Below are 13,114 nucleotides of genomic sequence, written 5' to 3'. Positions count from 1 at the left end.
TATTTGCCATGAAGCCCCTGACTAAAGAACACAGGTATAATATGCCATCTGCTGAACATTTTATTAGCTAAAAACATACTACATGTATTGACTCTTCTAAGTAATAATTCAGATGTAAATCTATCTTCTCTTGGTGCTCTTTTCAACAGATCATTAGTCAACTTTCCAATTTCTTCTACATTAATCTCTTCAAGTTTTATAGTTGTGAGTAGTATCAATTTGATTACTTTGTATTTTGCTGGAAACTATTTGCTATTTTCAAGTCTGTGTATCAGCTACATGTGTATTCTCACTATACTTTTAAGGTCACAACACCTATAACATATCCCCTTCTTCCATCCTAATTGCAATTATAATTTTTCATCACTTATTTCCTTAATCAAACCTAAAAAGTTTCTCTATATTCTTTACAAAGTCCAAGTCTATACACTTATTTATCATTTTTAATTTTTTATGTGTTTTCTATCTCTTTAGTTTTTTAACTTTCCCTTTGTTGTTTCATTTTTTTTAACTGTTTATTTTTCTAATTCCTTTCTAATTTAAACTAAGTTCCCAAACTAATCACTATGCTTTTATCTTTGTCTAAATTTCAACATAATAATAGGTTACTATTATCATGCAAAGAGATTAACAGTTGAATTATTTTATATGAAAAAACAGAAAAATATCATGAACTTAATGGAAGAAATCACTAAAGGAACAAAAATTTTTGAAATAAAAATGAAAGCCTTTTAACTTACTGACTGACTAAATCAGATCCCATCTTAGACCCATCATCTGCCTCCTCTTCCATTTCAGAGTCCATACCATTGTCACCTTATAAAAGAAATAAACTATTGAAAACATGTTTATAAAAATATCAAACTTACTACTTAATCATTTCACAAAAAAAGCAACACATAGTAGACAACGTTATAACTATTAGAAGATTACATTTTCAATTGCTTATATTTAAAATTAGTTTTTAATGACTTTTTTCTATTGCCTCCCCTTTTTCCCATCAACACGATATATAGAGGTGGGGAGGGGGAGGAGGGAGGGAGGGGAGAGGGAGAGACTGATTCTACCTTTTTTGTTTTTGGTTTTTTTGGTACCAGGGATTGAACTCGGGTCCTTGCGCTTGTAAGGCAGGTGGCGGAACCACTGAGCTAAATCCCTGGCCCAGACTGATTCTAATGTATACCTCTGTTTCCAGAATTACAAAACCCATTAAACTATTTCACATTTCAAAAAGTCCTCCTCAGCCAAGTGTGGTGGCACACACCTGTAATTCAAGCTACTCGGGAGACTAAGGCAGGAGATCACAAGTTTTGAAGTCAGCCTGGGCAACTTATTAAAACTATCTCAAAATTTTAAAAATTGAAAATTAAAATGGCTGGGGATGTAGCTCAGTGGAATATAAGAAGCCCAAGGTTCAACCCTTAATACTACAAAAAATGTTGATCTCTATGAAAACCAAAAGTCTCTAGAGAAATTGAAAATCTCTATTAATTGTTTCTTCTTCTGTGACACAAATGGTAAAATCTTTGCAAAGTTTCAAAAGAAAAAAAAAAAACCTGAAAATGCAAAATTCCAGAAGTATCAATATCACAAAGCATACTCATACTTAAGGTGGACATAAATGTTGGTAAAGTATAAACAATTCTTCCAGCTCTGCATCTGAGTTTTACTAGAGAAAAAATAATATGCCATAGGTAACAGAAAGCTATACAGAATGTGAAGCAGAGCTGGGAGTGGCAGTATACATCTCTAATCCCAGCAATCTTGGAGGCTGAGGCAGGAGGATCACAAGTTTAAGCCCAACCTGAGCTTCAGTGACTTAGGGAGAGCCTGTCTCAAAAAAATCAAAAGGGCTGGGGATGGAGTTCAGTGTGAAGGCCATGGGCTCAATCCGTAGTACCACAAAAATAATAAATAAATAGCAAAAAAATTAAATTATTTTAAGGTAAATCTTTGTAGTTTCAGTTTTTACATCATTTTTGGTAAACCTTTTTTTTTCATTTCATTTTATTACAGCATACAAACTTAGGCTCTGATCTATATACTTGATTCAGAAAAACTATACATCGACTCTATCCTTGAAATTCTATTCCAATAATGTAAATTTCATTTCTCAGTATAACAAATAAAGATATTCCTCAATGATTACCCAATAATGTAATTTAATAGAAGAAAGAATACTTCAGGATTAATGCTGAATATAGTTTAATAAGTTACCAAAGTAATCAGAATGTAGAAATATGTATTCTTACCCTCAAGAATCTTCAATATTTTTTTTTCAGACAGGAGCTCTAACTGTTCCTGGCATAGCTTTTTAATCTCTTCTACTGAACAGTTCTAAAGGAAATGACATTTTTAAAAATTACATTTATGTATTATAGCTCCAATGAAAACTGGAAAACTGCAATCATAAAAAAAATTCTGGTTAGCAAAATGTTACAATAAAACCAGTCAAAATCTGAGCAGTCATATAAATCTTCTCATGTGATGAAATCTGAAAAACTGCCAGTTAACATGAACATTTTAAAGATATGACAGAAATACATAGTCATGTTTATTTTGAAAGACAAACTACAGTGTATGATTTCCCAGATATATTGTAATAGTAGCCTATTTACGTTGCATTAACTCTTCTAACAGTATTCAAGTTCTGACTCTATGTGCTCTAGATATATGATCTTGGGCTTAACTTGTCTAAGTCCTATTTCAGAAATAAATGTATAAAAACCCTTGCGAATGTAATGAAATATAAGCTATTACAAGCCACCACTGTGTATTGCCTCACATAAGCATATTATTTCTTAAAGTACCAGAAAGATTCATTATACTTCCAATTTAGTTACTACCATTTCCTGAATTTAATAGAATTATTTCCTTTGAGTCAATAAATTCCTTGTCTTAACTTTTCTTGGAAATTGTAAAATATGCAAGGCCATTTACAGTTCTCCAAATTCTTTTTCTTGTATTTGTCGCTTGTTTTAGATGAGAACATTCAATTACAAGCTGTGTTAAATAAAATGACTGCTAAAATGAAAGTACTATTTCTATGTATGTGTACAGTCTGATACTGTAATGAAGTACCTTTAACACATCAGGAAGCATCTTCTGTAACTTCTTCTCTCCTATGATACAGAAGCACTGCTGGAGCATTTCTTTTTTGTCTGATATATAGAAACTAACTGGTTTTAATGACACAGTCAGGTCCAGTCCACCTTCTTCAAGATCACTGTGCTCTGCCAAGAATAATTCTTTTTCCAAAGTTGGCAAAAGATACTTGGTTTCCTAAAATTAAAAGAATAAAGAACTGTTTAATAACACTATTTAAAATATAGAGTATGTATATGGTATCATACATTTTATTTACTTATTCATCAAACATTTCCAAAATCTTATTGTTTACATATTTATCTATAACCATAGAAGAGAATATTTAATACATCAATATTCTTTGATTTTACTCTCTACTAAGCAAGTAACAGAAGGAATAGCTATAAAGGAAAGAGAAATCCAGGCATAGCTGTGTGTTCAGTACTTGTAATTCCAGTCATTTGGGAGGCTGAGGCAGAAGGATCCCAAATTTGAAGCCAGCATGGGATACTTAGCTCAAAACAAAAGAAGTTTTGCCAGATAAGTAGTTCACACCTGTAATTCCAGCACTCAGAAGGCTGATGCAGGAGGATCATGAGTTCAAGCTTAGCACTGGCTATAAAGCAAGTTGTAGGCCAGCCTGAGCTACCTAGCAAGATCCTGTCTCCAAAAAAAGATTCCAAGGGCTGGGGATTTAGCTCAGTGGCGCCAATGCCTGCCTCACAAGCCCAAAGTCCTGAGTTTGATCCCCCATACCAAAAAAAGAATTCAAAGAGCTGAGGATGCAGCTCAGCAATAGAGCATGTGCCTACAGCATTTGCCTGGTACATGGTGAGGACCTGGGTTCAATCTCTGAGAGAGAGAGAGGGAGAGGGAGAGAAGGAGAGAGGGAGAAGGAAAAGAAAGAAGAAAGGAAAGAAGAGAGGGAGATAACCTCTTAGCTAACAAGTAATATATACTAACCCTGACCAGTTTCCTACAATTTTTGACTTTTGAAGAGTTAAGACATTCCTGCAAATGGGTACTCATGCACAAATTTTATGTACCTATTGTCATTTTACTAAACTAATAAAAAGAAATGGAACAACAACAAAAATGTTACAAATCATAGATATATAGTAACATAATGTTTACCTTAAGTTATTTTCAAATTTTATATGATCATATTCAAAGTAACCAAATAATTTTAGTAATTTAAAACATTTCTGACAATTTTACCTTCCATCTCCCAAAGCTATCCAGTCTCTCCAAATCTGTCAACCTCATGATCGAAACTAGCATGACCTTTTGCAAATTACAGCAAGAGTCATTTAAGTGGTCTCCCTACCCTACATCTGATTGAGGTCTCTGTTTTGAGTACTATCAGCAGAATGGAATTTCTAAAACAGGTAAATAATCATACTTGTTTAAAACCCTTCAATGACTTCCCATTGTTCTTGGGGTAACAGGGTCTACCTGGCACTTCATGTTCATTCTTGGTGTTCTGGACACAATGATCCTTTTTGAATAATTCAATAAAAACCTGTTCTGCTTCCTTCAGTTCATACAAGCAGGGCTCTTACACATACTATTCTCCTGCCTATGGCAATCTTTCCCCTCCTCTTCCCTTACACCATACTATACTAAGAAGATTAATTCTAACACTTGTCAGATAGCAATTCAAGTCATTTCCTTGGGAAAAGCTTCCCTGATCATACAGGTTAGGTAAATTTCTGTTATGTCCTCTAATGGAACTGCTGAAAAGGCAGCTTTAAAACAGGACAATTAAAAAAGTGAAAGGTAACAAAGTGTGGTGGTGCCTATCTGTGATCCCAGGAGTTGGGAGGTTGAAGCAGGAGGACTGCCATGAGTTTGAGGCCAGCCTGGACTGCACAGTGAGTTCAAGACCAGCCTGAACTACACAGTGAGACTCTGACTCAAAAAACTGAACAAAGTAATTTATTTATTTTTAAAAACTGAGGGCCGGGGATTTAGCTCAGTGGTTTCGCCCCCTGCTGCGCAAGCGCAAAGACCCGAATTCAATCCCCGGTACCAAAAATAATTTTTAAAAATAAAAACAGACAAAACTAGCTCTTACTAAAAAAAATTCAATACACAACAGATATAACTGCACTCTCCAAATTTTGAGGTGTTACCTACATCCTAATATGCAAGGACTTTTTCCTTTACAAATACACTTACTTCTCATTACAAATTGGACTTAGTTCTATCTGTAAATGTTTATAACACTTAACACTGTTGATCTCATCATGATAAAGAGTACTAAAGATAAAGAAATTTTAGTGATACCCAAAATTGAATCTAGACAGGGATAGGCAAACTGAACAGTTGTATAACTACTGCGGAATTTTTTTAAGTAAGGGTTAAAAAAATCTAATCCCATAAAACGACACAATACTCATATAGCTGTATGGTTCAACGGTAAAGTTCTGACAAATATTTGAGAAGATTATAAACTATTCTCAAACACAGCAACAACAAAGATAATAAAGCTTCCTAAATCCATAACACAAACTATAGGTTGATATAATTTAGGAATATTACTCAATTCCAACTGCATACAACAAAATAAGTCAACAAACCAAATACAATATATCTTAAGACTACAAAGACAATTGACATATAACCTCTAGTGAGCTAGCTGAAGAAAATTTCCCTACCCTGGCCTAAGTTATCTTTCAAAACCTATAACAAATATACTTATTGATTGAACATTATAAATGTTCCCATTTTTAAAACTTGGGAAAAGAATGCCTACTGTCTCTCCTACAGGTCAATATTACACCAGAAGAAATTCTTCCGAGAATCAATTTCAAACTAATAGTGTGGCTATATAAAAGAAAATCATAAAAATAAATGACTTTCCATGTTTCTACAATTCCCAATTTAAAGATGTAGTGTTAGAAACTATTAGAAAAAAACAAAGTACAGTAGTTTTATAATCTTGGAATAGGAACGATCTTTCTAAACAACAGGAAATATCTAGGAGGCAAAGGAAAATATTAGTTTGGAATACAAAGAAATCAAGGGCTTCCGTACACCCTGAACAAAATTATAATAACGTTTGCGATACACTCTACACAAAGGTTTAAAACCAAGACTTCAGGCAAAGATGTGTAACTTCCCAGTGAATAACTTTAAAAAAAGAAAGAAAAAAAAATGGGCAAAGGATGCATACAAATCCCTGGAAGAAATCAAATAGCAAATAAAAATGGAAGTGTTCAATCGCGTTATCAGTAAAATACGAACTAAAACAAATGCTATTAGTAAGAGTAGACTCATTAATGTCAGACTCATTAGTCTGACAAATCCTTAAAAATGGATATCAAATTTTAATGGATATCAAATGGGTATCCTGGTATACTGTTTGGACTATAAATTGGTAAAGTCGTATTTGAAATATACTTGATAGTATTAGGCAATTACTAAAAATAACGTTACATATCTATATATATCTATATCTATATAGATAGATATAGATATATATATATAAAACTATCCCAACGCAGTGGAATCCAATTGAATAGAGGGAAAATCAAAATAAAGCTTATGTGTCAGAAACTAAATACACATACATAACAAAGGACAATGAAAAGAGGCTGCACTTGAACTACTATTAACGTGGAGGCACGAAAAGGGACTTACACATTTTTGCCTGTATTTCTATGAATTACATTAAACTATAAACTATTTTTAAATGGTGGTATCATGACATCAACGGCGCATAAAGAATACAACTTCTGTAGACTCAGGTATAGAAGATATGGACAAAATCTTGCAGCTGGAGGTAAAACTTCTTGGGGCTTCAATGTTCTCATATGTGATGGAAGTTAATCATAATCTAAAAGGTGAAGAGAAAATAAAGCTCAAAAGGACACTAAGGTCTAGCTTCCGACCCACACATACTCTTTGGAAAGACTGGGGAGACCACGAGTGGAAGGGACCGAAAGTTTAACAACCAAAGAAAGTAATCTTATCAGTTAACTCAAAAATGTGGAAGTTCAAGACATGGGAGGGTGGCTCACCCGGACTCAGGTACTTGAACCTTAGGAAAGAGTGAATCCTAGAGATCTCGCGCTAACAAAGAGCTCCGGCCCCATCAAGCCTTGTAGCCCGCCTTCTTCAGAAAAAAGCAGCAGCTCCGGGAAGCACAAGAGGGGAGCGCACGCACCTGCTGCAGAGAGCCCGAGACGCTGGAAGACGAGTCGGTGCTCCTGCGCTTCCGGCGCTCGCCGCGCTCCACGTTGCTCCCGCCGCCCGTGACACTGCCACTGAAGCTGGCGTTCCCGCAGCAGCTCACGCTCCCGCAGCCGCTGGCGCTCCCGCAGCCGCTAGTGCTTCCACTGCCGCTACTGGCGAGGGCAGGTACCAGGTCCGGGGCCGCGAGAGGAGCGGCTGCCTCCTGACCGCTGCGTTTGCGCCGCTTCTCCCGGGAAGATTTCTTCCCCGTCATGATCCCCCTGTTGCAACCATGCAAGGAAAGCCCGCCTTGTCCAGAGTAACAGAAAACGGTCCAGCGGTACCTACAGCAGGCACTGGCGGCGCCGGTTTGCGTCACTTCCGGCCTCGGCGCAGAACGTGATGCGTCACTTCTGGAGGCGGGGCTGGGGCCTGTGGGGTTTCCTTCACCAGGTGCAGTTGAGGGAGACTTTGCTGAAGGCACGTGCAGGCTGCCTGGTTGTGGGTGTTTCTGTACAAAAGGCAGAATTCTGCGAGAGCTCTTTACCTTTTTGATACCTCTTTTTTAGTGACTGTCAATTTAAAAATAAATAGTGAGATAAAAGTATAGTTTCTGATTCTCCATTTTTGTGTGTTTCCAAATTTTATGATACTAACAAGGGTGAAATAAAGAGAACTTTGGGGCAAGTGCAGTAGTTTAATCTCATTATCATCATCACTTGGGAAAAATTTTTACAACGCATGTTTAGAGAATTGTATAAGAATTGGGGTCTAGGGCCGGGGGTTTAGCTCAGTGGTTACGCCGCCTGTTTCAAAAGTGCAAGGACCCGAGTTCGATCCTCAGTACCAAAAAAAAAAAAAGAAAGAATTGGGGTCTTGTGTGTCCTTGTGTTTCCTCATTTGTAGGCATGACTCCACATTACTTCTAAAGGCACTTAGAAAAAAAAAGAAATAAAGAATAAAAAATAGGCTTTTAGTTGCAGTATTTCCTTGTATTTGTCGTTCTAAAGGGCACGTGGAGGCACACTGAATATCAGAACAAAGTTTATTCTATCCAAAATAAAGATGGCCACTCATGAGGACAAAGTCTAGCCACCTAGAAAGATCAACAGATCCTCAGGCTTCAGCATCCCCAGTTTCTAGAGTAGCTGAGACTGTAGCCTTGTACCACCATACCAAGCAAAGTCTGGCTTTTTACAGATTAAAGTTTACAACAAACCAGCTGTTCTAATTGCTTGCATTATGGCTGTGGTCTCTAGGAGCCCTTGGCAGGCACCCATCCCATAGGCCAAAAGGAATCACTTCAGCTGATTCTAAATCCCATGGGAAGCCATTGGAAAGTTACTGGAGGAAAAGGATCCCTGAATCTCAGTCATTTCAAGCTTTTCATGGTGCAGAGTGGCAAACATGGCCAAGAGGGGCAGTGATTTTTCACTTAAATCCCTCTGTGGGATCCCAGATGTGGGTTGAGTTGTACATTCTTCATCCCTCCCCTTCTGATTGTCCCATCTCTTAAGTTTGTGTTTTAGCAACAGGTGACACCAATTCGGTTTAACAGGGAATACATATATTTATGGACGTGTACACCTGATGACATCATAGGAAGGAGGTGCTAGTGTTGTAGCAAACTGAATCCAGGAAAGGAAGACACCCAGGGAGGTAGGAGGCAGTGTATGTCCACTTTTATTATGTCCACGGACCTGACTGGGATCACTCCCAAAGAAGTCAGGCCCAGAATATTGGTGCGCCAGCAGTTTTATAAGGTTCCAAGCAGGAGGTACAGAAGCAGAGTTTACACAAAGCAGAGCTGGGGAAGAGGGGCCGTCACTAAGAGTTCTAGCAGGGCTGTTTGAGTTCATTAGGCTCCTGTGGTGACAAATTACAGAAGTTATCATGGCTACTCAAGTACATTTTACAAAGGGCATAGTTACCTAGTTAACCCGTAGTTGTTTAATAACACAGTTAACTCATAGTTGTCCAATTTAATTATTTTTTGTTAGAAATATATCCATCTGTCTAGAAATTCCCTTTCACTAGAATGATCCCCTGGGACCAAGTAAGGAGGCTCTGAGAGGCACAATGACTTGTCCAGCAGTCACAGGAAAGAGAGTGTTGGTCTGAACTCACCTGTAATTCCCCCAACCTGAGTATTGACTGCACCCAGGCCTGCCAGAGAACAGTTGAGTAGGATATATTGGTGTACTGTGTCAAGTTATGCACATGACATGGGAGGAGGGAGTCAGTAGCCCAGGGGACCTTTGGGAGGACTTGTATAAATAGCTCACATTTTCAGAGGTCCTGGAGAAAGCAGAATGTTCTCTTGTCTCCAGGCTTGCCAAGGCTCAGGGCTCAGGAAAGTGTGGAGTGGGGTCTCATTCATGTCTGGAGAATCTTGAGTCAACTTTCATCCCTTACACCTCTGGCGATTTTACCAAGGAATTCAAAAGGCAGCCCAAGAAAGTCAGTGCAGGCCTGCCCACCACTCTGGTCCTTCACAGACAGCTCTGTCCCATCCACTCCCCATGGATGGGTGGGGTTGTGTGTGTGTGTGTGTGTGTGTGTGTGTGTGTGTAGGAAAATTCTTTCCATGCTGTTTTTACTTCAATGTATAGTAATGAGTCATTTTGCAGTTTACTATGTCCATGTTTGAATCTTGCCTTCTTGATCCCACCCCAGGGAGAAATCGAGTGGACATGGACTGGACACAAGCCCTTTGGGGCAAGGATTCTCAAGGCAGGTACGCTGGAGTAGATGATGAACCACATAGTGCCTGTCCTGTAGGGTGAGGACCTCTTCCTCATCCCCACCTTCTTGCAAAACTACCAAAGATTTGTGGTCACACAGCAAGCGGTGAACCTCCTGTTCAAAAGGTATGTCCTCCACACCCAAGGCCAGAAGAAACTAGCCCTTCACCTCTCTGAGCTCCAATTTATGGAAACTGGGATGCTCAAAGTACCCCCCCAATAAGGAATTATCAGGATTAAATAGGATGAGTCCTAGAAGTACCTACCCTGGGCTTGACCTTGCCCAGTGGGCTGATAATGACTGTAGGTTTCTTATGTGTGACTTTCACTTCCCCACTCTCCATGCAAAGCTTTCTGCCTTGGGCTTTACTTATCTAAGGTCTTGCGCAAAGCAGTTTCCCCATTTGTAAGGCAAATTCTGGGTTATATCTAGGATGTCCTCATCCTGGGGTAGGCAAACTGAGAGGCCCCAATTCACTGAGATACCTGAGAAAGAGCTGGTTGGGATCATTCATTCCATGAACATATGTGAAACAGTACTATGTGCAGGAATGCTTCCAAGCATGATTCAGTGAAAAGGGCAGGAAAATTGGCCTCCTGTGCCCCCTTCCATTACCTCAGTACTGGCTGAGGGGTCCAACAGTAACTCTAGATATCATAAGTGGGTAAGGTAGATGTGACATGTGACACCCTCGTGGCCTTTGGATATGGCTACATCCTTCGCTATTTCAGCAAGAGCCACAGGACCAACTTAAAAATTGGGTGATTGGGCCGGGGATTTAGCTCAGTAGTTCCAGAGCCTGTCTCACAAGCACAAGGTCCCGAGTTCGATCCCCAGTACCAAAAAAAAAAAAAAAAAAAAATTGGGTGATCAAGAGGAAAGGCTCCTGTATCTAAAATGGGATTGGGAGTGTGGAGTGGCTGAGGAAGGCTGGGAAAACACTGGATCCCATGAGTATAATCCTGCTAGAGTGCTGAGGTCTGCCTTGCACTACAGTAGGAAGCCTGAGAGTAGTGGGTCATAGGCATGTGGGAAGCAGAGGGTAGGCTAGGGCTCACAGCAACTTCTATGAGGATCTGTACCCACCACGCCACAGCCAAGCATGCCCACCTCACACCTTGACATGACAAAGAGGTGGTATGGGAAGTGCCTGTTTACACCTGGCCTCTCTTCTTGGTAGTGGGAACTCAGCTGGTTCCCAGGGAACTCAGTGAGTGTAGGGTCAGGTGTGCTCTTCAGAAGTGTCAATGGGAATATAAGACCTACACATGTCTCAGAAAACCAGGCGTCCTGGCAGCACAAGCCATGGGACGAGATGTCACCAGGGCCATGTGAGTGCCAGGTAGAAGTACAAGCACTTGTGGAGTTTACGTTCCAGTGGGCTGGGGGCCCAAGAACCAGACAGGAATATATCAGGCTTTCCCAAACAAGAGGAGAGCTGGCCCCACAGTTGACCTAGGGCTCCTTCCAATGGGTTCTCTCACACCCTTGCCTGGTTACTTGGCCTGCCACTGCCTGGACAGCCAAAGGGGCTTGGGCTGGGCATTGGCTGCCCTCTGGATGGACAGAGGAATACAAGAGCCTAGCCCCAGATACCACAAGAGGCCATGGAGTTCAGGCCTCTGACTCTTTTGCCAGCCTGCCTGCCCCAGCTCCATCTCTTCCATCCTGGGGACCTTGATAGACCAATATTCAGAGGATTTCTGGCAATCTACACTTCCCCTCCCTCAAGAAGCTGAAGGCTTATGTATAGCTCCATGTGCCTGTCTTGGACCCGGAGTGCTGTGTTGACCTTCTCTGCTGGAGGACATAGAGCAGACCAAGACCAAGACTGAGGGAAAAGAGACCTCTTGGAGTAGGTACATGAGAGCATGTGAGGAGGGACCTGTGCTGGGCCCCACCAGGAACAGGCTGGGCGTTAGGCTAGGAACAAAGACAAGCCTCAGACCCATCATGCACGGACCACAGTCTAGGAAAACATGCAGTTGTGGGGTTGGCTTCTCTGGCAGGCAAAGTGTTCTCTGTCTTTGAAAAGACTCAGAGAAAGGCAGTCATGTTGGAATTCTTTTCCCCTGCAGCTCTATCACCAGCCTCAGTGCTAGCTTTAAAACCTACTGCAGAGCAAGAGCCAGCTCTTATACTAGCTTCAGAAGTAGGATGAGCCCCAGCCCTTGCTCTAGAGCAAGAGCCAGCTCCTGTGCCAGCTTCAATGCCATCTCTAGAGTTTTAGCCATCTCAGGACCTGCTCTAGAGCTGAAGATGATTCTATCACAAACTTTGAACTTGAAGCCAGGCTCAGCCCCAGTTCCATCAGTAGAGCTTTCCTGACCTTCACCCGTGACCCCACCAAAAGGGGAGTTCACACTAATGGATGTGGTAAGAGGCTCAACTCAGCAGGGCAGGCAGGACAGAGGCAAGCTTCCTCTGGGCATGTGCCATACCCTGGTCCAGAGCCCATGTTCCTATTCAAGTACCACCTCTACCATTGTGAACTGTGACCAAGGCAAATTTCTGAACCCTAAGACCTCAACTCCTCTCTAAGATCATTACTGCTTCCCCTGAAGAGTGACTGTGAAGATGCAAGGAGCAGGACAGTTAAGCATCACAGGCCCAGCCTGTGGAGGGAGGGGTGGTCAATGAAGAACACTCAGGTCACCCACCACTGTCTGTCCAGGAGCCCTCGTCAGCCTCAGCTCTTATTAGGCACCTGATGTATAGCAGAGTCCACACCAGACACTTTACACAGCTCCTGGTTGTAGCAAATGTAGACCTGGAGGGGAGGGCAGAAGGTGCTTCCTGGTTTGTTCAGGTTTGAGCTTGGGCCAGGAAAATGCCATTGTCTCTTCCTGCTATTGTTTCATCATGTGTCACTTGTGTGCAGGGTGTCCTAGGCAATCAGTGAACAAAACTCAGAGATTCCCACTAAGCTCTAATCACTTTATCATCTTCACAAGTTGCTGCCTGCCATTACTAGGCTTCAGCTGAGGGTTGGAGGGGCTGTGTTCTGCTATAGCCTCGGTGACACTGACTTCCCTCCCCAAAAGCTGTACAGGAAGGTGGGATCTAGCATCATCCAGGCTGTTATTGGGTGGATGGAATAGGA

General features: G+C 40.8%; 1 protein-coding gene across 2 annotated transcripts in view; it reads right to left on the bottom strand.

Annotated features, from left to right (window-relative positions):
• The window catches only part of Caap1 (caspase activity and apoptosis inhibitor 1), a 46,619-nt gene extending 38,960 nt beyond the window's left edge, over nt 1-7,659 (bottom strand). Inside the window, exons 1-4 of one of the 2 annotated variants that reach the window (XM_004838363.4) lie at nt 7,259-7,659; nt 3,082-3,282; nt 2,253-2,337; nt 741-816 (exon numbers count right to left, since the gene is read on the bottom strand). In XM_004838363.4, the coding sequence (XP_004838420.1) occupies nt 741-816; nt 2,253-2,337; nt 3,082-3,282; nt 7,259-7,540 (644 nt within the window). In that variant the 5' untranslated portion in view covers nt 7,541-7,659. Of the gene's footprint in view, nt 1-740; nt 817-2,252; nt 2,338-3,081; nt 3,283-7,112 lie in introns of both variants that reach the window. The other variant, XM_021252932.2, reaches the window with a different exon arrangement.
• Between the last annotated feature and the right edge of the window lie 5,455 nt (nt 7,660-13,114).

Source organism: Heterocephalus glaber, unplaced genomic scaffold (assembly GCF_053883595.1).
Source record: "Heterocephalus glaber isolate CG9 unplaced genomic scaffold, H.glaber_assembly_v1.0 deba00001481, whole genome shotgun sequence".
Classification (NCBI taxonomy): Eukaryota; Metazoa; Chordata; class Mammalia; order Rodentia; family Bathyergidae; genus Heterocephalus; species Heterocephalus glaber.
Note: the sequence above shows the minus strand (reverse complement) of the source record. Positions and strands in the feature narration are given on the sequence as shown.